At 39.3% G+C, this 21,526-nt stretch overlaps 3 protein-coding genes across 7 annotated transcripts in view; 2 read left to right on the forward strand and 1 right to left on the reverse strand.

Moving 5' to 3' along the window:
* MFSD6 (major facilitator superfamily domain containing 6) overlaps nt 1-4,132 on the forward strand; it is a 28,775-nt gene extending 24,643 nt beyond the window's left edge. For both annotated transcript variants that reach the window (XM_064515092.1, XM_064515091.1), the window contains one exon: nt 1,948-4,132. In XM_064515092.1, coding sequence (XP_064371162.1) covers nt 1,948-2,124 — 177 coding nt within the window. In that variant the 3' untranslated portion in view covers nt 2,125-4,132. The remainder of the gene's footprint in view (nt 1-1,947) is intronic.
* An 864-nt stretch (nt 4,133-4,996) lies between these two features.
* NEMP2 (nuclear envelope integral membrane protein 2) lies at nt 4,997-21,511 on the reverse strand. Of its 3 annotated transcripts, none has more exons than XM_064515099.1 (9): nt 21,286-21,511; nt 18,070-18,185; nt 16,268-16,496; nt 16,023-16,095; nt 14,905-14,998; nt 14,066-14,180; nt 13,210-13,435; nt 10,559-10,735; nt 4,997-8,338 (listed from the first exon to the last, which is right to left on the reverse strand). In XM_064515099.1, the coding sequence occupies exons 1-9, from the start codon at nt 21,401-21,403 to the stop codon at nt 8,113-8,115; spliced, it is 1,374 nt and encodes a 457-aa protein (XP_064371169.1). In that variant the 5' UTR covers nt 21,404-21,511; the 3' UTR covers nt 4,997-8,112. The 3 variants fall into 3 exon arrangements, with proteins under 3 accessions (XP_064371169.1, XP_025954331.1, XP_064371171.1); XM_026098546.2 differs by lacking the exon at nt 21,286-21,511 and adding an exon at nt 20,972-21,090; XM_064515101.1 differs by lacking the exon at nt 4,997-8,338 and adding an exon at nt 8,345-9,360.
* NAB1 (NGFI-A binding protein 1) overlaps nt 21,175-21,526 on the forward strand; it is a 59,341-nt gene continuing 58,989 nt past the window's right edge. The window contains exon 1 of one of the 2 annotated variants that reach the window (XM_064515094.1): nt 21,175-21,277. The gene's annotated coding sequence lies outside the window, so the exon portion shown is untranslated. The remainder of the gene's footprint in view (nt 21,278-21,526) is intronic. The other variant, XM_064515096.1, reaches the window with a different exon arrangement.

The raw sequence follows: 21,526 nt of genomic DNA on the forward strand, positions 1-21,526 counted from the left end.
CTTACTTTACACAGTTTCCCCTCTTTGCAGTCTCTTCCTGGAATAACTTTTTAATAATCTCATCAAGGACTGGATGGACTTGAATCTTAAACAATGATCTAATGCTTTGGATTCACCTTTCAGAATGGAGTTGAAGCATACTGGTTAAGCAAAGTGGGAAACTGCTGTTGATACAGGTGTGAGGACAGCATGGGTAATGTTAAAACCGCTGTGTTTGGTTGTCTGGAAGAAGGAGTGGTGAGGTTCCCTCTTAAACACCTGGTGCATGTGAACACAGAAATGCTATTTCCACAATTCCTGTCTTTGGGAATGGGTAATTTGGGATATGACTGTGAATCAGCTGAGCACAGTGTGCAGGAATTTCACCTGGTCAGCTCTCTCCTGCCTTTATCATTTGTCTTTATTATTGAAAATACATTTACTTTATTTGCTTTATTTGTCTTTTGAGCTTCCCTGAGTCTATAAACTGACTTGCAGGAAGAGCAAGCACCTCAGCTGTCCATTAATGAATCTCTAGTGTCTGATGTCTTATCTGGAATGATCTTGTTTAAACATATTAAGAAGCAAGTGTGTTTTATAGTGGTGCTGAAGATATCATTGAGTGTCTCACATCAAAGTAATCTCTCTAGATAAACCACTCTGTTTCCCATTGGTAAATGTCCTCAAGCTGTTTGCTGATATAAGCTGTCCCCATTTAAAAATTGGAAAAAAGCAGTGATAGATAGAGAGTGCTATGTACACATCAAGAAAAGAATGTTTTGCAGTTGTGTGGTGTCTTAAGACTTGTCCAACACTGTTGGACACTACTCAGCTGCTTCACTGAGAATTATTAAGTAGCCAAAAAGGCTTTCTTGCCTGTTGAAGTTCATTGCTGTCTCTAAAGAATATCATCTCTTCATTATTCTCATTCCTGTAACAATACAGTGCTGATATAAAAGTAGTTCTTGCTGATGTGCCAAAACTTGATGCCCCACATTGTATTACTTGCTTCATTTTGCAGTCTCGAAAGTCAATTCCTTATCCCTGTTTCAGGTTTCCAAAAGCACAAATCTGTCCCAAAGCTTTTCTATTTTCTCTTCACACAGTCATTTTAGGCTGATAGTAGTAAAATACTGAAACTAGATAAAGGCTGCTCAGATCTGTTACTAAATTTGTCAAATAGCCTCCTTAAAATGTGCATGAAAATAGATGATTTCTAAGGAGGATTAGTGTACAGAAAATGTAATTAGTTACAAAACTTATTCCTCCTCATTTCATAAAGATTTTGGCTTCATAGTGCTACTGCCTGCTTATCTTCCTTCAAGCCAAGGAATATACTTGCCATACTCTTCATTCTTTAATGAAAAAAATATTCACAGATAATGTGCCATCTTCTAATGTGAAATTTGTCAGTATGAAGGCTTGTTGTTTCAATCCTGGGGGATATAATTGGTGTTTGTCCTTAAACGTGCTCCCATGTTTCTTAGTAAGGCCTGGTTGAGTAGACTGGATGGAATGCATACTTCAGTATTGCAAAAGTTCTGCCATTCAGAGAGTCTGAGCAGTATCTTGGAGAGGGAGGCGCTATTGAAGAAAGCAATGTGTAAGGAGCATGAAATAATTCTACAGATTTCTTTGGTTAAAATAATTATGTTGTTTGAACACTTTAAAGTTCAATTTTTTCCCTTGAAGCACAACAAGTTTGTTTTTTGCATGCTTCCTGGGGAAGTGCAGTTAGGAAAAGAGATAGAAGGTAAGCTATCGTCTGCTTGTTGTTAGTGCCATCCGGATTTGAACGTACTACTTTTGCTTTGCTTCTTTAAGTTGATTTGCTATGTTGTGGGCATTCAGCCTAAGGGCTTTGTGAATTTCCAGAAGTGACTGAATGCATCTGGGGATATCCACTGGGGATAGTGCCATGAGTGTTTATACTTACTTTTTGCACACAATGCTTTCCTCTCTCTTTAGAAAATCGATGAGAATTGCAGTGCTTCACAAGCCAGCTCAGCAGGACAACCCCAAAATGTGACAGATTCTGGCCAGTCCAGAAATTGCTCAACACCAACAGCAACATCAGATTCCCAAGTAGGCAGCAGCCGCATTGTGTTGGACTGTGACGCTCAGCCTGCTGCTGCAGGGCCCTGAGATATGTTCATCTTATCAAATCCAGTGCATGGAATTCTGCTTCTCGGCTGGGAAACGCTGGAATAGGAGCTCAAAAGTAGGACTTCCTTCATCTTAATGATCATAATGTGATGCAGTGCAAGCTTTTAACTATATAAAGAACATTCATATGACTACACAGAGCAACATGAGCTGGGAACCCAAAAGTTTGGAAGGCTTGAGCAAAGTGATGCAACTGGATCTATCTGTAGGAAGAATTATTGGCTGCTTTGCTAAAGTTTAGTCAAATGTTATTAGATTTCTTTGCAATCTGTAGAAAAAGGGAGTTCACTTTTCACTTGCTCAGGCACAGTGTGTCTGACTTGGTCAGCTATTTTTTTTTTTCTTTTAATTTGTTCCTAACACAAAGAGACTTTTTAGGAGAGAAATTGAGTTTCCCTGCATAGTCTATTAGAAAATATCAGACCCAATAAATACAGGAACAGCATGAAACTGTCTCTGTAAAGATTTCTCAGAAACAGAATAGCTTTAGTAAGCATATCTTGATATTGTGTTGATGGATTAAGTAAAACACACAGCATATCCTTTGACAGAAACATTATCATGTTTGAGATATAGGTCTAGTTCTGCAGAGCAGAGATATTGAGCTGGCATTTTAGTGAAACAAAGCTGGAGGAAGGGTTCTGAAGAAGCTAACCTCTGGGCTTGTAGCTCTCAGTTGGGACATATGTGTGCTTGGGTAACTTTAGGTTTGATGTTATATCAAGACAACAATCTGATCAAGATTGCACAAGCTGAGATTGATCAAGGTTTTCAATGGACACACTGACTTTATTTTTTATTTCATCATCTATACAATGGTTTATTTAATGAAGTGTTGTTACTGTGGTTATTTATTAAGAAAACAGTAAGCTTTAAGTGCCTGGGGAAGGTGGGAGGGCAGGGATGAATTACCTATAAATCTTAATGATTAGGATTTCAGGGGGGAAATTGTTGATGCAAAAGTCAAGTAACATGAGAGATTCTCAGGAGGAAGGAAATGTAGTTAAATAGCAGTATGTTTAGAAAATTGCTTTGCCCAATGTCAAGACACTGGAAGACTTTTGAATTATGTTTTGTCATGCTTTTCAATGTTAACTGTGGCCAGCTCAGTTGCTGGTGCACAGTGTAAATTGCTGCTGAAAGGAAAATTCTTGGGCTCAAGGTAGGAGTCTGTGGGGTTTAGGCAGGATAGTGTTTTGGCCCACTTGCTTACATTAAGAGCTTGATCCTGGGAGATGCTGAGCGCTCAACTTTTACAGGACTGAATAAGTATTGCTTAGCCCTCCTTGAAGTCAGGCGTATGTGACAGGCCTTCTGTGGGGAAGGTGCATGGACTGTAAAGCCTGTGCAATGATCCAGGTGCAAGCTTCACAGGAGCACAGGGTTAGGGGAGAAGGCGGTGGCAGCAGGTCAGAAGGAAAGGGGATATGAAGTTTCACCCACTTTGAAATCCAGTTAGCTTGACTGAAGGGTCTCTCATAGCTGTGCTTTAGCTGTGCTTTTAGTACAACCCATGTTCTGGTGCCTGGGACCAACACCACAGAAAATAAAAAGAAACATCGATACCTAGCCACTAGTTACTTTTTTTGCACTTGAACTTAAATGTACTGTACTCACATAAATCCTCATGACTTGTTTAAGTGTCCTTTAAAATCAGAATTGTTATTTATTGTATGTTTGTATAACCTGGGGGAGAACTAGACAACTGAACAGGTGACAGGACAGAAGGATGCTAAGAATCATCAGACAAACCATTTGTAGAGTTCACACTGTGTGGTGTTACCTCAGCTGCTACTGCATAGCACCTGGATTGTGAGGTGAAGAGCTTGTACACTGTGTTTACACTTCAGAATTGTTTATTTGAAATGCTTGCTCTTTTTGGAAATGTACAGTCATTCTGTGTTGCAAAATGGACATGTACACCTGGGTTTTGATATTTGTGAAACTGTAAAAACTGTGGTAAGAAATATAAAATATCCATAATGTATTTAATAGTATCAATCTGAACTTTTATTACATTTCCTCATTTTATGGCACCAGCAGTGAACATAATCACCTGAATTGAAAATAATTAAATTATAATTACCTTTTATAAGGTTCACTCCTTGAAGGCTAGTGAACCTAGAACCTGGGAGCTACTATCTCGTGTGGTGTTAAAACTGTTAAGGTGATAAAATGTGACTGTAGGCACAAACTGTCTTTTGTGGGGTGAGGTGAATCTAAAGGGTATACACCTAAATGCATCATAAACAGGCTGATAGGAGAGTGGGCAAATTCTTCTCAGGACATGAGTGAAAGTAAAAGCTGAATTAAGTTTGTCTCCTAGCAAGTTATGAAAAAGTGGCTGCTGAATGCTGGTATGGAAATACTTCCAGTTTCTATTTCGGATTGACTACATATATTTGCACTAATGCACCTGCTCTATACAGCAGCACTTTGCCTGGAATTTATTTTTATTTTAGGTGTAGGAAAGTTCAGTTTTTATTATTCCAACTGCTTAACTTGGGTGCAAGTACAAAAGTCATGAAAGAGAGAAATCTTAGGGAAAGTTGTTGTTGTTGTTCCCATGTGTATAACTGCCAGACCTCACTTGTAATCTTATGAATTTGGCTTTGTTGTGGTTTGGATCTGCTATGAATGGAGAATGAGTAAGGCACATTCCTGCAGGGAGATGTATTCAAGGTAGAGGAACCACTCCATTTTGAAGCAACCACAGCCAATACACAGCTACTGTTTAAATATGCTATGATGCAGAAGACTTAAGGACATGAACACATGTATCCATTTGCTTGGTTCCTTTTTGTTAGGTGCCCCGCTGTTCCAAAGAGAGTAAATACATAAGGGGTGTGACCACAGTTGAAAAAATACTTTTATTTAAAAATCTTGAATGCAAAAGACAGTACATCAAGTATGTTGCACCATGAATGCAAAATAAATATGCAATTCTAACTTTTTTTTAACACTGTGAAACAGAAGATAAATGTAACTCATCCTTCATTAAGGAAGAAATGCTTCTCTAATGGATAAGGCACTGGATTAACATCTAGATTCTGTTCCCACATGTTCTGAATGAACACTACACAGTACTTAATAATTGTGTTTCAGTAAACCTGTGTAATCTCCATATATCATAGGAGCACTGTGCAAGTAAACTTGCTGTTAGTAAAGGCCTCAAATGACAGCACTCAGTTTTGGTGGGTTTTGTTTATGAAACGCTTCAAATGTTGAAACAAACGTGGGAGGATTTTTAAGGTCGGGATCAGCATTCTTAGCTATCCACTAAATTAGTTATCTTTCTCAATATGTTGCTATACTTCTTTTGGATGTGCTTAGTAGTTGCTGTACTTTGGCTAGCATTTACCCATCCCTGGTAAATTACAGGCTTTGTAACTAGGTAAAACTTGGGTTGTTTTTTCCACTTTGGAGTGGGAGTATCTGATATTTTTCTAAAAAAACATTAGCAAAAGGAAAAGAGTCTTAAAAATTGCCTGTTTTGTTTGGGCTTTTCCATTTAACATATTACATAACCAAATAATACATTAAGATAATATTTTACCTATTGTATATAAATACATACTATATATCTATGGAAGGACAATCATCACTAACTCAGCAAAAAGAGGAAGTCCAGAGAGATTGTGTGGGTTTAAGCTAGGACAAAATCTGATGCTCCCCCTGGGCCTCGAATCTCGTGATCAGCAGTTCTTAGCTAGTTAAGTACACTGGAAAAATTTGCTTACGTTAAAACGTGCAAGAAACAGATTTAAAATTAAGACATCTCTGCAATAATCCCTTTCTGATTCATTTTGTAATAGTTTTTGAGTATTTCATTTTCACAGGGGCAACACAGGCAAAGATGAAATAAGATCATCGTTCCAGTGGGGGAGTTTCTGTCCTTCTGTCAAACCATCAAAGGTAATGGGGCTTCCCTCCATTTTCACAACAGCTGATACTTGTAACTTCTTGCCAGTAAAAGAACCTACCCAGTCAAACCCGACTGGTGGAATATGGGTGGCAATTTAACTGTGAATTTGGTAGCAGCCTCTCTTGGAGGTGACTGGGGTGTCTCTTGCTGCCAATGGCCTTGCTGAGTAGAACTCTCTCATTCTATCTATTTTTGAATATTACTGACTTACAAGTGAACATATTTTTGATCACCAGCTTGACAGGGCCTCTCTCCCCTAAATATACTTTAGACTTTGCATATATATTTCTAAATGTATGGCACAAAAAGGTGTTAAGCTTCTCTTCACTATAGAATGAAAAGTTCTTTTAAAGTAAAGCTACCTCAAAATGATATAAAAGAGGAAGAATGATCTAAGTGATGCTTATAAGCATTCAATCTGAGTCACGTTGTGTAGAGAGGAGCTCTTGGAGTGTGGTATGGTGGTAGTTTTTAGAGCTTTTACTGGAGGTAACAGATCTTATCTCTTGTCCAGAGATGCACATGAGAAACCACAGTTAGCCATGCACCACGGCAGTGATGCTGCATCAGTAGGTGTGCTACAAAGAAAAGGTATTCCTTTCAAAGAAGATGCATTTTGGTCTGAAATGCCCTTCTGGAGAGCAAACTGCTTCCCACCACTGGCAATTCCTGGAGGGCTTACAAGAGAAAATTAATGTCTCTTGCTCTCTGAAGTTTGGAGACAATAAAAGAAAACCAGCAAGGGTGAGGACAGAAGAATACAGGGAAAGCCTGAAGAACAAAAGAAGAAACTGAGCCCTGCAGACAGATGAACTGAGGGGAGATGATATATCCCCTAGCCTAGTATTGGATAATACATAAGCTGTAAGATACATGACTGTCTAAGGTTCTCTCCCCATTCTCTTTATTCTTCTCACAAGCACCTCCTGTTGTAAGTCCCGAAGAAGGGGCTAAGGAGAGGAGGGAAGAGTCAGGTATTTCTCCCTCCTTGTTTTGCCAGGGATGTTTTTTTTTTCCCCCTCTGTTTATTGAATGAACTAACCACTGAATACTCTGAGCATAGCGGGGCTATATGTGGGTCATTCCCACTTACATAGCGATAGCATCACTCTGGCCTCACTGACAGCAATTCCTCCAAACAGCTGAAACATCCTCAGGCTTTGCTACCTTTCCTGGGCTGTTCAGAGGGCTGGAATGGAGGGCAGTACCCTTCTGAGGTAAGGTGACACAGAAATTGAAAGCAATTATAGAAGACTGAAGAAAGATGCAGTAGAGGGTACCTGTGAAAGAGGGAAGAAATGTGTGAAGAAATAAAAATGCAAAATGCAAAAAGAACAAAAGAAATAAAAATGCAAAATGTAAAAAGAACAAAGTACAGCATAACTAGAACAGAGATGAAGAACAGAGCAATACAAGCAGGGGGATGAAAAGTCAGGTAGGGTTCCAAAGAGGAGCTTAAAATTCATGTGGGGGGCAAAATGAAGCTAACAAAGAGCAAGCCTAGCCAGAAGAGCAAACAAAGCGCGTTCAGCTGTGTTAACTCTCTGTGGATCTTTAGCACTAAAAGTTGCATGAATGATAGAACTGGCTTATCAGCATAGTATCAGCATTATTCAATTTGTTAACATGTAGGGCCCTTAGTAAAAGTAGAGCATTAATAATGACTTCCCCTCCTTCTAGTGCTCAGTACAGAGGACTTGACAATGAAAAGGACCGAAACGGAGTCTCTCTTTTCTAGAGGTAGTGTCCTTGGGTAAACAAAGCATGGTACTGGGACAGGCTGCTGCCAGTACTTGCTTTGGAAATAAGCAATGTTTATTGCTACAGCTAAAGTACTAATAGCATGAGAATCCTTTTCACTTGAACAGCCTATATGACTTTCTTCTGTTGCTCTAATCAGGCACATCAGTGATACAAGAAACAATCTTTCAAAGATGCTTGCTTGTTCCCTGGCATCCATAAGAAATCACCAAGAGTGAGTTCTCAGTCTGTACCCTTCCTTTCTAGGAAGAATGTCTGTTTTTTAGGGTATTTTCCAAAGCTCAGGAGAACTCAGTACCATACGGAAATGAAATTTGTTCATTTTCATCTTCATCCTCATCATCTCCTTCTCCATAGATGGAGTTGGCTGGTTCACCCTGCTCTGATTCTGCCCTTGTGTCAAAGAGCTGCTGCTCTAGGAAGACGCTTCCAATGCCGTATTCCTCATCATGTGCCTTTGTTTCTGCAGGTGAGACATGGGGAGATCCCAGAACAAAACCTGCAAACCTGCCAGATTTTTTTAAAGAGAAGTGATCAGCTAGGAAGCAAAAATATACTGCAAATGCAGGAAGTACTGCCAATTAAACACGGAGGTTGTGAGGGCATATCCATGTGCAATGCAGGGAAGTCGCAGCATAAGCTAGGGAGTCATGCACAACAGAGTAAATAGCAAATATGGCAACAACTCTGAACACATCTCATTGTTTTCCTGTCTCATCTTCATTTCTGTCTTCAGTCTTTTCTAAGTAACTTTTGCTCTTCTAGAAGCCATCTGCAAGGTCTTGTGACTAAGCAAGAAGATCTAAATTTGATTTCTCACCTTGTCAGCGTTTGCAGGGTAATCCAGAGTGAAAACCTGTCCCCTTCCTGTACTTAAGTAAATGGTACTTTAACTTCTAAAAATAAATTAAAATTCATAGTGTATCTGAGATAAAGGCTGTAAGAATTCAGGTAAGTTGACATTCTGCTAATGAAGGCAAAAAGGGTGAGAACTTAACACTCCCATGTTCCTGGGCAATCACCTTGCTTCTGATGCCGAATACTCTGGGCAAGCTGAGACAAAGTCTTGTAGAAGAGCAACTGCTTTTGGTAAGCTTTGAGCTGCAGACTGGGAATTCTGCAGCTGCTCCAAGTAAACACCAAACTAGAGGTTTTGCAGAACAAAGCATGAATTTAACACTGTCTCTACATTTCAGTTCGCAATAAATCTTACTTTCAGTGGACAACTGTATTGAAAATAGTCAGAATGGAGCTGGAGGTTTCTGGCAAGTGCATAGAAACAGACGGCAGTTCTGACACCTGGGTAAGTGTCGACAGCATCAGATAAATGTAAGAGAAAGGAACTGCAGCTATATTTTACAGTTCTGGTAAACTGATCAATAATTTACATTTTAGATTTAACATTTCTTTGAGATGAATGTGTCACCTCACTCTTCTTCACAGCATCGTTAGCCTATATGGGGAACAGTGTTGGACTTGCTCCATTTTCCAGATTTGCCTTGTGTTGATCTTCAGATAGTTAATGAAAGCTTGAAGAGATATTCAAATTTAAATCAGACCTCTACCTGTTCTCATCATTATTTCTGTATTTTTATTGTGAACAATTTGTAATAATATTAATTAAATGAACTAAAATAAAGAACAATATTAACTAAACTAAAGAATAGTATTAACTAATCTAACCAGAGAATATATGTCTCATTTGCTTGCTCTGTGCATTTGGCTTGTTTGTTTGCTTGTTTGTTTACAAAACTGAAGTTGACTTTTCACTTTTTGTATCTTTCAACAGTGCTACAGAATGCAAGTATCTTAGAAAATAAGATAGTTTAACAGGAAATCTATAAACTATGGCAGGGGGCTGTCTATGTGTCCATCCAAGGAAGATGGAGCTTCTGAAACTAGTTTTAAATTTATACTGATTAAATGCCAAGCTGATGGTGGCTCCTTTGAAATTGTGAAAATTGGTTCTGGGGTAACGGCCAAATCTTGCATGATTGGCTAATATGTGAAACTCTGCTCCTAATATTTTAAAGTTTTGATATTGAAAAAAGTACACGATTATTATTTTCTGCAAGCTTTTTTTGCCACATTTATCATACCCTTCACAACTCTTATTTGTCTTAAGTTTGTCTCTTAAGCTGTATCTGGAGTAGCTCAACTCATTATACTTCCTGGGTAAAGATGCTGCTTTTGCACAGTATTCTTAGTCTTAGATACTGGTTGATACTTTAAGCAATAGGTTTCTTTAGCTGTGCTGGCTTGCAGTTAGAGAGCTTGATACTGCTAACGTTTGAGCAAGTTATCATCAACCTGCCCCAATTTTATGGAACATAAGAGTATTGCTCCTAAAGCTACAGAAATAAGGGGGCATTTCACTGGTTAGACAGCCCCCTGGGTCACTAGGTAGGAACTGGCACAAGCATTATAGGGAGTGTATAAGGTTTGGGGAAAGCTGCCATTATTATGAATTAGCTTTGAACCTCTGCAAACTCTCAGGAATTTATGGTCAGAGGAGAACAAAAATGGGGTATAATATTACCAGCAAGTAATATCCTGGAGAGCTGTGCCTGTGATCTGTAGCAGGATTACCCAAGCAGATAAAGCTAATTCCATGTCTAACTGTATGTAAGATAAACTCACCTGGAACAATGCCTGAAGTAGTATTTGGATCTGCTGTGTTAGTGACTACAATGCAGTTACTGTTTTAGAAAAGCCAGATTTTCTTACCTATGGGGGGACTGGAGTTTGGATACTGCTAGCCATGATGGGAAGTCAGGGTTCCTGCAGAATGAGCGTAGCTCCTCCAGAGCTCTGACAGTTTCTGTTTCACCTTGTTCTCTGTATTCTTCTTCAGTAAGGCATCTAATCACTAACTCTTTTGATTTAAAGTAGTTCTTCATTTTTCTAAAATGAAATGAAAACAATTAGTACTTCTGAAGTCTTCTAGCATGTATTTCTTGTGCCACACGTGTAGTCCACCTAATTATGGCCCAACCTTCTTCTCTACTATCTACTATTAACATGCATTAATCATCTTTTTCCTCTTAAGAAGAAAAGCCACATACTTGTATTAAAATTTTAGGATGAGGGGTCTAGTGTTTGTTAGCCTGTTCACTCTAGGTCTCATCCAAAACTGTAGAATTCTGCAGAAAGATATCCACTGAGCTTCAACTGAGTTTTGGATTGGGTCCTTTCTAAATACTTCATTGTGTATGCATGGACTAAAACCTCATAAATATCGAATAGACGGCTGCTTGCTCAGCCATTTTTAGGTGCAATATGCAAAATGTGTCTGTGCAGAGACACAGGCTGAATCAAAAGCCAGTTTGCATATATAACTTTGAAGATAAGCAATGCTCTGAGTCTGTTATGAGTTGTTCATGTTGTTTACTAGATTGCTTCTCTTAAATCTTGCTTTAAATTACACAACTGAGTAGTCTGAGGCCAAAATGTTTACAATCTGATGTTTTTTTAGCTGCTGCATAGCAATGTATAATATAATTAGATATCAATTAGAAAGTGTGCCATGTTCTGTTCCCTTCTGTCGACTGCTTTCAATTTAAATGTTGTGATGAGTTAAGATAAGCAAGGGCTGGATGCCCATAAAACTTTCAGCCCTGTATAAAAACACCTGCTCTAACCATCAGCGTTCAACTTGCCTTCTTACTTCCCTGTAGGGCAAGAATGAACTGCAGCCCTTACTTGGGTCAAATAGCAAAGGTCTTGCTGGCTCACTGTGATCAGTACCGACCTTAAAAACGGACAGATAATGTAAGATTAATTCTTAGTTGTGTTGACATATCTGCTGCTCTGAACAATGTATCTTGGCCTCTGTTTATCTGAATGTATGTGTGTGTGTATAAATATATATATATATACACACACACACATATATATCTATATATAATGTGCATCTCTATCTCTCTGTATCCATGCTCTGAACTGTGTATCCTGGCCATCTTGGGCTCAAAGTTTGGTGCTACTGCTTAATGTTTTCAAAGCAGAAAGGAAAAAAAAACCCTTCAGATTTTCCTGGTTTTGAAAATGCATCCTCATTCTCCCAAGAGATTTGTAGTGCTACTATTTCAGTGCTTTTTGGCTCTACAGGAGCATTAATTCATTGAAAAGAAAAAGGGGTACATGTGAAGAACAAACCACAGTGTATCAGGGTAAAACACATATGTTCTGACTTCTGTCAAACCCTAACCAAATCATGCTGATTTCAGCATGAGCTGAGCCTGCTTACACCAGGTAAGCATTGATCCCATATACTGCTGTTGCAACAGTTTGTACTTTTCAGCTGGTGGAAAAATCGGTCTTTGACAAATGGCAAATTCTACCCAAAACAAAAAAGTTTTGACCTAATCTACACCAGAACATCTGAAAATAATACAAGAGCAAAGCAATATGTTCTTCAAAATTAAACAATGTGTCAAAGACTAAAAAAAGAAATTAGTATTTGTTTTTTATTCTTTTGGTTATTCCAGTTGTAGTCTTTGCCTCTTCCTGATTCTTTGAGGTTCAGCAGAAGTACACAGCCATGGAATAGTCTGCACTAAAGACTCTCTTAATCTGGATGTCGTCACTGAAGGTAACAAGCAGCTGTAAATTGTTGGGATTTTTCTTTTAGAATCTTCATTTGTGTGTTATGTTTGTGATAAAACACACTTTAAGATCAGGAAGATCAAACATGTTGTCCCCATACTGCTAAATAAAATGCTTAGCAAACTGAGGTCTACATATTGCTAGTTCTAATTCCAGTTGTATAAATGGGGCTCTGGGAATATGTTGGAATTCTTCACAGTGATAACTGTTGCCATGCAGTAAGGGTAGACAAGTACATCTCTGATAATAACCCTGGAACACTAAAATCAGTGGAAACCATTACTTTGGTGGAACTAGGTTTTTAATCCCTGAACTCTATCTGATAGCCAACCAACCTCCAAGAACCATTATTTAACATCTGCTTCCTACGTGATAATACACTGTTTTATCCTGTTAGATTCGGTGCGAGTTCCCTGCACATTCTGTATCACAACGCATGAAACCAAGATGGTATTGCTGAAGTCTAATCAATCAAACAAAAATGTGTTGGTTACCATATGCTGCAGACTAGAAGGTGCTACATTTGTACTTAAGAGCGCAGTCACGTTTCTCCACAGAACAAAATTCATACTTAGAACCGCCAACTAGAAAGCAATTAAATTCTGTATCTTACAGATTTAAACGTCTCCTAATGTAGCTTTACATTTGGTAAAAATATGAACTAGCACTAGAAACTCACAAATCGTAATTAAAGTGTAAGGGCTTTTTTCATTATTAACCTCTAATATCTCCTGGCTATACAGAGATTTGGACCTTCACAAATACATACAAACCTGCCTATGTGACAAGCAGCACCAAGGGGATAACACAGGCCTTTTGAACAGAGGCTGACTGCTATTACTGTATATGCAACTTGAGGTATGGTGACTCCACAATAAATCAAGGCAAAGGCTATTAATTGTAGTGTCCATGTGAAGAAGGTTATGCTCAGTTCACTAGTAAGTGGTCCATGCTGATAGCAAGTGGCAAAGCTTGTAATTCCAACAGCCAAAAAATACCCTGTGGAAACAGGAAAGAATGACATGGAGAAAAAGATGCAAACTATCCACGTATGCTTTAGTACTTTGGTTGACAAAGTATAGCCTGCTGTTTCTTGTGTTGCCCTATAGGTACCTGAGACATGTTATATGCCCCTTGTATTTAAAACGCATGCAGAGTTCACAAGGTGATCTACAAACAGCCTTTAGCTAATGCTGTAAGAGCCACACAAGAACCCTTTCATGAGAGAATGTCCAAGCAGGTGCCAAATCAGCAGGTTTGTCAGCCCCTGCAGCCACATCCAATTATCAGTTTGTGCATCCACATTTCCCAGTGCCAGCAAAATGCAAGCCTGCACAGCTAACCTTTTGCTGTCATGGGGAGAGTATGAAATGACAAATTAATGAAGAAATAATACAGACAAAATCTGCTTTTAAAGTTGCTACTGGCCCACTATATTTAATGTGGAGTAAATGATCATTTGAGTGGATTAGGAAACTTCAGACTATTCCAACATCTCTGGCTTAGGAGAAAAAAGTAAATAATAAATGTGAGTCAATTGCCATTTCTTTATGGGCAGGTATTAATCTAACCACTAAATCAACATCAAATGTGCAGTGCATTTTCTGATTATTCTGATCAGTCTCTTACCCAACAGATAGTTCCTGTGTTCAGACCACAACCACTGCATATTCTCTTTAAAACAGTAAATGAAATACAGTGAGGACATCCAGCAGCCACTCATTAAAATCCAAAAGGTACTGTGCTGGGGAAAAAAAGAAAAAAAAAAAAAGAAAAGGGAATACCTCAGGCAGAGAGTTACTCATACTGGTAGCATCAAAAAATCTCGGTCAGAATTAGGACCACTGTGTGCAAGGGAATTCCCAGGCAAAGACAGATTTGGTAGACCTACTAGGCTTATGAGCTGTATTAGACTTCCACTATAGAGTGCTCTGCATGCTACAACTAAACAATGTCAAGTCTAAGTGGAGCAACTGCATTTCTGTATTTGTGTACATGTCCCAGTGCCATGGTATGAACCCATTACATCCTCTTGCAATGTATTTCCAATTAACATATCTCAGAAACGTGACAACAATGCACGGACATAAAGGTCTTGTGAAATGAAGGAAAAGTTCATATCTGCCTTGAGATGAATTTTCTCTGGTGAATAGAAGAGAATTTCTCCCAATTGCCACTAAAGCTATGGTTTGAGGAAGCTTAGCTGCAGTCTAATAAAAACAATTCAGGTTTCAGAATAAACTTTTCTTGTGCATCAACAGTCTCCAGTTCATTTTAAACTTGGGAGCAACCTAATTAGAACTCAGTTCTGACCTGATTATATTTATTTGATACAAACAATCCTGTACCCATTTCAGTGGAATTACTGGCCACAAAATCAGAGCAAGGTCAGAATCTGCATCTAGACTCTTTACTTCCTATATGATGATGATGATGATGATTATTTTGTTTTACAAATATAGATTTACCCTTGGAACAAATCTTTTAAGCGTCAACAGGAGAAAGACTAGCAGAGCAAGAACACCCAGTACTATTCCAGAAAGGTAAAAGAACCTGGGGCTTCTGTAAGAGAACAAGAGAGAATACTGTAAGAAGTTTTTACTAAATTGTAATTGATTAGAAATGCCACATTTTTAAAGACAGCAGTGGTCTTCAGTAAGAACACAACTGTAAATCAGAGGTTGCAGTGATATGGTTAACAGGTCTTGTATAGATTTTAAACTCATGCAAGAAAAATTCTCAAAGAATGTCATAAGGTCACTGGAGCGTTAAAGTCACAAGCTGTAAGTCTGTCTTCTTAATGCTCACATTGTTTCTGCTTTTATTGAATTTATAGTTTCTAGTCATTTTGTTTCCTTATATATACAGATACAGTTTTGCATTGCAAGACAAGTTTTTAAGTTTAATTTAAAACGTTATAAAAAAAAAAAAGGTTTTCTAAGATTGTATAAAATCTGACTTACAAAATATAATACAGAGTTAGCTCTATAAAACCTAATGCTGTTCTGCTTGTTTTAAAGATGTCACGTGACAATTAATTGCTGACTCATTTTGCTTTGAAGTCCTGGGGCAAGTATTTTGTTAGAATAAGAGGTATCTTCCCTTACATGCTATGCAAAATCTGCATCAAAAGAACAATGAGAAAAGGCTGTCATCAAGGTGGAGGCAGACCAGGCCCCACATGATCTCATCCTAAGCATTTCTCCCTGCAGGAATGCATCATTTATAATACGTACAGCATCCTTTGGCATTCAGCTAACCTTACTCATCTACACAAGGGAGAGAGTTTTTCTAAATCCACACACACTTGCTCAATCAAGATTGTCTTGGTGTTTCCAGAATTTCTCATGAGTGCGGGAAGCTAAGGAACCCTAACATAGCTACATGATGAATATACCACAACACTTCAAGGCATGGCACAATCTGTCTATACCCAAACATACCCATGCAGAAGTTTAAATATATGTTTATTTTCCATATTTCACTGTCCCAGAGAATAGCCGTTTGGCATCTTTAGCTTAGGTAACAGACCAAAGATGCACAGACATTGGGAAAAGAAGGTCAAAACGCAGGGGCTAGTACTTACCTGCTAAGAGTGTTTGCAAAATGGAACAGAAAAATTCCAGCTACAAACAAAAACAAGATCTTTCCATCTAGCACTAAAAAAGGAAAAACAAACAAACAAAAATGGATTTTAGGCTAATTCAATCTGAAATGTTGATTTTATATATATTAACAGAAACGTCCAAGATTCCTACATAAGAAGTAGTGTTCATTAACACTTGCAATACCAAACTATTTGTAAGCTAAACTGAAAGCATTATTACTTACTTTTTTGTTTTACACTCACAATGTATGGTTCTTTCTTGAAGGGCTGTATTTTGAAACAAATATCCTCTCCATATTGTTTTAAGTTTATGAAAGTTTCTGTAGATGTCTCTGATTGCCAGAATATTCGAACAGCACACGCAGCAAACTCAAAAACAGTTTCTGAATTACGACAGTTGCTTTTGTCTGAAATAGGCACAAACTTGAACGTTTCTGTGCTGTTAACTTTTATCTAGAATCAAACAATAACAAAATACCTGTAAAAGTAGCTCAGAACTATTGGGGTTTTTAGTTTCTGAAACACGTAACATATAATTCATACATATGATAATGAAAATCAGTATAGAGAGCTAAAGAATAAAATGTTAGTTCAATTCTTTCTGTTAGTTATGCTACTATATACAGTTTGGACCTTAAAAGGCTATTCAGAGAACTCAGTCACCAAAGTTCTAAGGGCCTGAATCCATTCAAGGGCTCTGTGGGTTTGGTTTCACCTGTGATATTTGCCCACCCACAAATTTCTAACAAAACCAGTAATATTTGACTGACCACAGTTACTTTTGTGGATGGTCACACTCTTTCCCATTCCACTCCTGAACCACAAGAAACTGAACTTGCTTTTCTCATAGAAAAGAACACAATCTTCATGCTAGGGACAGAAGAGGGAAAAGGAAAATGGAAGATGTTAATGGAAGTCAAAAATTAAGCATTAAGGATGTTCCTGTTGTGTCTTTTGGGGTTACTTGTTGGTGCACTCCCCCTGAAAACTGTAACAGATCTTGTCCATCTTCTGAGATGGGATGATCTACCTGGAGACTATGACTGACTGTGAACTCTTGAACAGGGCATACTGGACAATGAAGACCCATCTACAAAAAAGTGCTGTAATAGGTAATAAAACTTCTACTAAGAGAAAGAACAGCATGGCAGCAAGCAATCTGTTGTAGGAAAAATCTTAACCTCCTGGTTTTAAGCACTTACTCAGAGAAAGCTTGCATGATTGCTGGAGGGTTTCACTGCCTAAAATCTGCTGCCATGCACAGAAACATCTCTGGTATGTTCCTAAGAAAGGAACCTAAGGTCCTGGGAACAGATAAAAAGATGTTCCCGTTCCTTCTATCTCAGAGCCAGTTCCTCCAATGGATGTGAAGCAAAACTGTTTCCTTCCCTTGTCCAGTAACATACTTCCCCCTAAAAAAGGAACCAAACAGATATCAGCTTGTTCCTTACCCTGTCGTTACTTTCAATGTTTTGAGGATTTTATGCTTCAAGCCTGATGTCCTAAACATGTTTCTTATAAGACCCTCTGTTACTCTGCAAAATAGAAATATACTGCTACTGCTGTTTTTTATTAGTCACGATCTAATATGCCTTTTGTTCCTATACTGTGGCCTGCAATGCTACGATAAGTGATCCACAGAGCTGTATTTTATCCTCAGATTTAAAAGTTTGATGAAGATGTTTGGTGATAAGCAAAAACATTTGTTACAGAGGTTAATGTTTGTTACAGATGTCCATCAGTGGAAAAGGTGTGTAACAACATAATATGCAACATGAAGTAGATGTTTGGCCTCTTATTATAACACCATAGCCTAATTTACATCCTTCTAATAGAGACAGCAAACCTCCACTGCACACAAAGTGAAGGAGCACAGTACTATAATGTAGTTTTATCATGGTCCTACCTATACACCATTCAGACTACGAATTATACACAGAGATAAAACTTTGATCTTCCTAACGGATCAAATACTCTGCTGGGGAAAGTACTGCATACGTGAATGATCCCCAAAATAGACTCTTACCTGAACAGTTGACCAAACGTATTGTAAGCGCATGGTTCTGTTTTGCACATAACAGTAACAGTTTTCATCCAGTTCCTGGATGACATCTCTTTCCTCCAAAAGGCTACAGTTTCCATCTGGTGGGGGGAAAAGTTGGTTTTAAGTATATATATAATATGTACAAATACAAATATATAATCTTCCTCCTTCTTGCCTCCGCCTCCTTCCACTCATTTTTGATATATGCTGAGGGAATCACAAGCAATTTGCAGATAATCTAACATAAAAGCTATGCTACAGGGTAACCTGTTCAATACACTTTAGGTGAAAAAACAAATTAGGATTTTAATCAAGTAATTTAGGCTCCAAAATAAACTGCAGCACCTTTGGAAAAGATTAATCTAGGGTGGTATTTTTTTAAAAACGTGTTCAGTAGAAAGCTTGGCTTTTATAACAGTGTTTTGATGGCACTGGAATAGGACCTCTGGGCCAAATTCACTGCTGGCATGAGTGGGTGTAACTGCACTGTAGTCAATGCTTATACCAATGGCGAATGCAACTGTGGGAGTCTAAGCAGGTAAACAGGCTTACATATTAAAATAGTCATTTAGCACATGACATTGCTGCTGATTGCACAAATCTCATAGTCATCTCTCTCTGAAATGTTTATAATGTTAAATAACATAACTCTTTTAAAAACAATTTGTCCCCATAGTATCATCTTTCCTGACATATTCCAGCCATAACACATAAAAAGGAAATTGCACTGATAGCTTGCCAAAAGCCATTTAATTAGGACTGCTAAGTGGTCTAACTCTCCTGAAATGTTAGTGACCCCCTATAATTTTCAGAATTAGATTGCACCTCAGAGCAGGAATGCACCTAAAAGATTTATGGAGCAAATTTTTAAGAACATTCATTCCAATCTATACATGTGTAAAATATAGCCTACAGTCCATTACATCAGTGTTCCAGGAACATAATTAAAGAGCAGAATAAAGGAAATTAATACAGATGTGAAAAGAGGGAATCATTTGGCTCACTGAACAGGAAAAGTAGGTCTAAGTCAAACTCGCTAATAACTGCTAAAATACTGTCACACACGCAGAACAGTATGTGCAAAAATCAGTATGTGCAAAACAGACTCAGTCTGGATGAGGAAATACTGTTTGCAGGTAAGAACCTGCCCTGTCCCCACAAGGAAGTTAAACCTAGCCTAAATTATTTTTAAATTGATTTAATTAAACCAATGAAAATTATCTGTATGGATGTTGTTATCTCAGTTTGCTGTCATTCTAAAATCAGAAAATACAGTGCATACTGTATTTTATCCTGTTAAACTAAATTGGTTTAAACTTACAATTTGGACACTTCTTTTATGAAAATTAACCATATGACTAATCCTCATCCATATTGAATTCAGTGGGAACACAGTACTTTCAGACAAGGGCTGACTATACCTCTGAGTTGATAGGCACTTACTATAAGGTCATCAGAAGAAGTTGCAAAAAGATTCATTTGTCTCTGAAAAGTGTTACTGACTGATGCAGTAAACAGATGGCGCTGGGCATTGCCACAGGGCTAAGACTGAGAGGAGTTCAGTGATAAGGAAATGGCAATACTCTAGCAGAAGCAAAGTGCAGCCTAAATTGCAAACACCTTTTCTGCAAGATGTATTGGGAAGAGATGTATGTCTGCCTGCGGAAAGCTAGAGCTGGCGTCTTGTACTACTGTCCACACAGTAGCCACAAGCAAGAAATCAGAGAAGTCTGTAAGAAAGGGAAGGATGAGGGAGGAATGGTCACAGCAGGGGCTGAAAGGAACAGCCCAGCAGACATTGGCACATGATGTGGAAAAGAATATACACCCCAGGCCAGACAAAGGAAACGAAAGTCTCTGAAGAAACAAAGACCCAAAAGCTGCCACACTGGAAATAAATTACCACAGATAAACTTTTTGTCCACATTAGAAGTAATGTCTCCAAAATGTAATACTAGTAAATGTTTTCTTAGCTTCCTTAAGGCAGCTATATGCATTTCCTTGAGAAAAATCAGTTGCTTCAAACATGACATCAGCTCCGCAGTGTTAAACAGAAACAACTAAGTTGCAAAAGCAGGGATGCATCTGAATAGCTAGCCATCAGAAGTAGGATTTCAGCTGAAGTAGGGACACAGAGAAGACAATCCTCAAATTTCAAGACTGTGAGCAGCAGAGGGAATCAGCATCTTCTGCAGAATCCTGAGGATGCCTCAGATCAGGGAGCTTCCATACAGGAAGGAAACGTAAACAGCTTCTTGAGTTATGTATTGCTACTACAGCTGAGAATAATCTTGCTGGGTTTTGTTGCCCTCTTTAATAAAAGACACATTCTCCAGCTGACTGTTTTGAACCAAACTAATAAAAAAGCCTGAGAGAATAACATACATTACAAATCATAGTTTCACATGACAACATATACCTAGGCTTCCCAGCTCTGCACTGAAATAGGTCAAAGAAATGTTTGTACCCGGTGCATTTGTTGCCACTTCATTTATACATTTTTTTCCAGTTCAGTCACAAGTGCTCGTGTCTACCTATCTCACAAAGCAACACGAGCAAATGTTATTACAGTAACTAAAATCGAGAGTAGAAAAGCAGAAAAACTAGCAGAGAAGCTCAAGGACATGTTTGATGAAATTATTGCCTGAAATTATTTTAACTTTCTATTTAGCCGGGCAGATGTCAAACGGAGCACCCTTACTGCCTTAGGAGTTATGACCACCCAGATAGATGGTGGCAAGGCAGAGGACAATACCTCGAGTTCCTGCCTTAGTAACAAAACAAATGTAGCTGAAATATCTTGCTCTGAAGCTAGAGGGACGAAGACGGATTAGTCACATACTTGTGAGAAGCCGTAATCTGTATCTTTTTTATAGGATAATACCATTTTAGGTGCAAGCAGCAGCAGAAGAAACTTGAGGAAGCGGGTCACTGTTTTCTGGAGGTGCCGGATTCCTTATCACAGGAAACTGTGAGAAATCCGCCCCTCCCAGGGAAGCCGAGACCCTCCCCTCCGCGGCCGGAGCGGTGGGACGAGCGGCCGGACCCCGCCGCCCCCGTCCCGCTGCGGCGCGGCCCGCCACCCCGCGCCGCGCCCGGGCAGGCAGCGCCCCGCCGACGGCCGCCTCCCCGGCTGCGCGCCCGCCCCGCGGCCCCTCGGCCTGAGGCCGGCGGGCGGGCGGGAGGAAAGGCGAGTACCTGCGGGTGGCGCCTCCCCGCTGCCGCCGGCCGCCTCGGCCAGCAGCAGCAGTAGGAGCCGCAGCCGGAGCGGGGCCAGGAGGCGCTGCGAGCGGCGGGGCGGCCGCGCCGGGCTCATGGGGCGACGGGGACGACGGGGCCCAGGGGCGCCGCGCGCCCAGCCCGCCCCTAACGGTCGCCGCCCCTAACGGTCGCCGCCCGGCGCGCGGCGGGGGAGGGGCGGCGGCCGCGCCGGGAATGC

Source organism: Dromaius novaehollandiae, chromosome 7 (genome assembly GCF_036370855.1).
Source record: "Dromaius novaehollandiae isolate bDroNov1 chromosome 7, bDroNov1.hap1, whole genome shotgun sequence".
In the NCBI taxonomy this organism is placed as follows: domain Eukaryota; kingdom Metazoa; phylum Chordata; class Aves; order Casuariiformes; family Dromaiidae; genus Dromaius; species Dromaius novaehollandiae.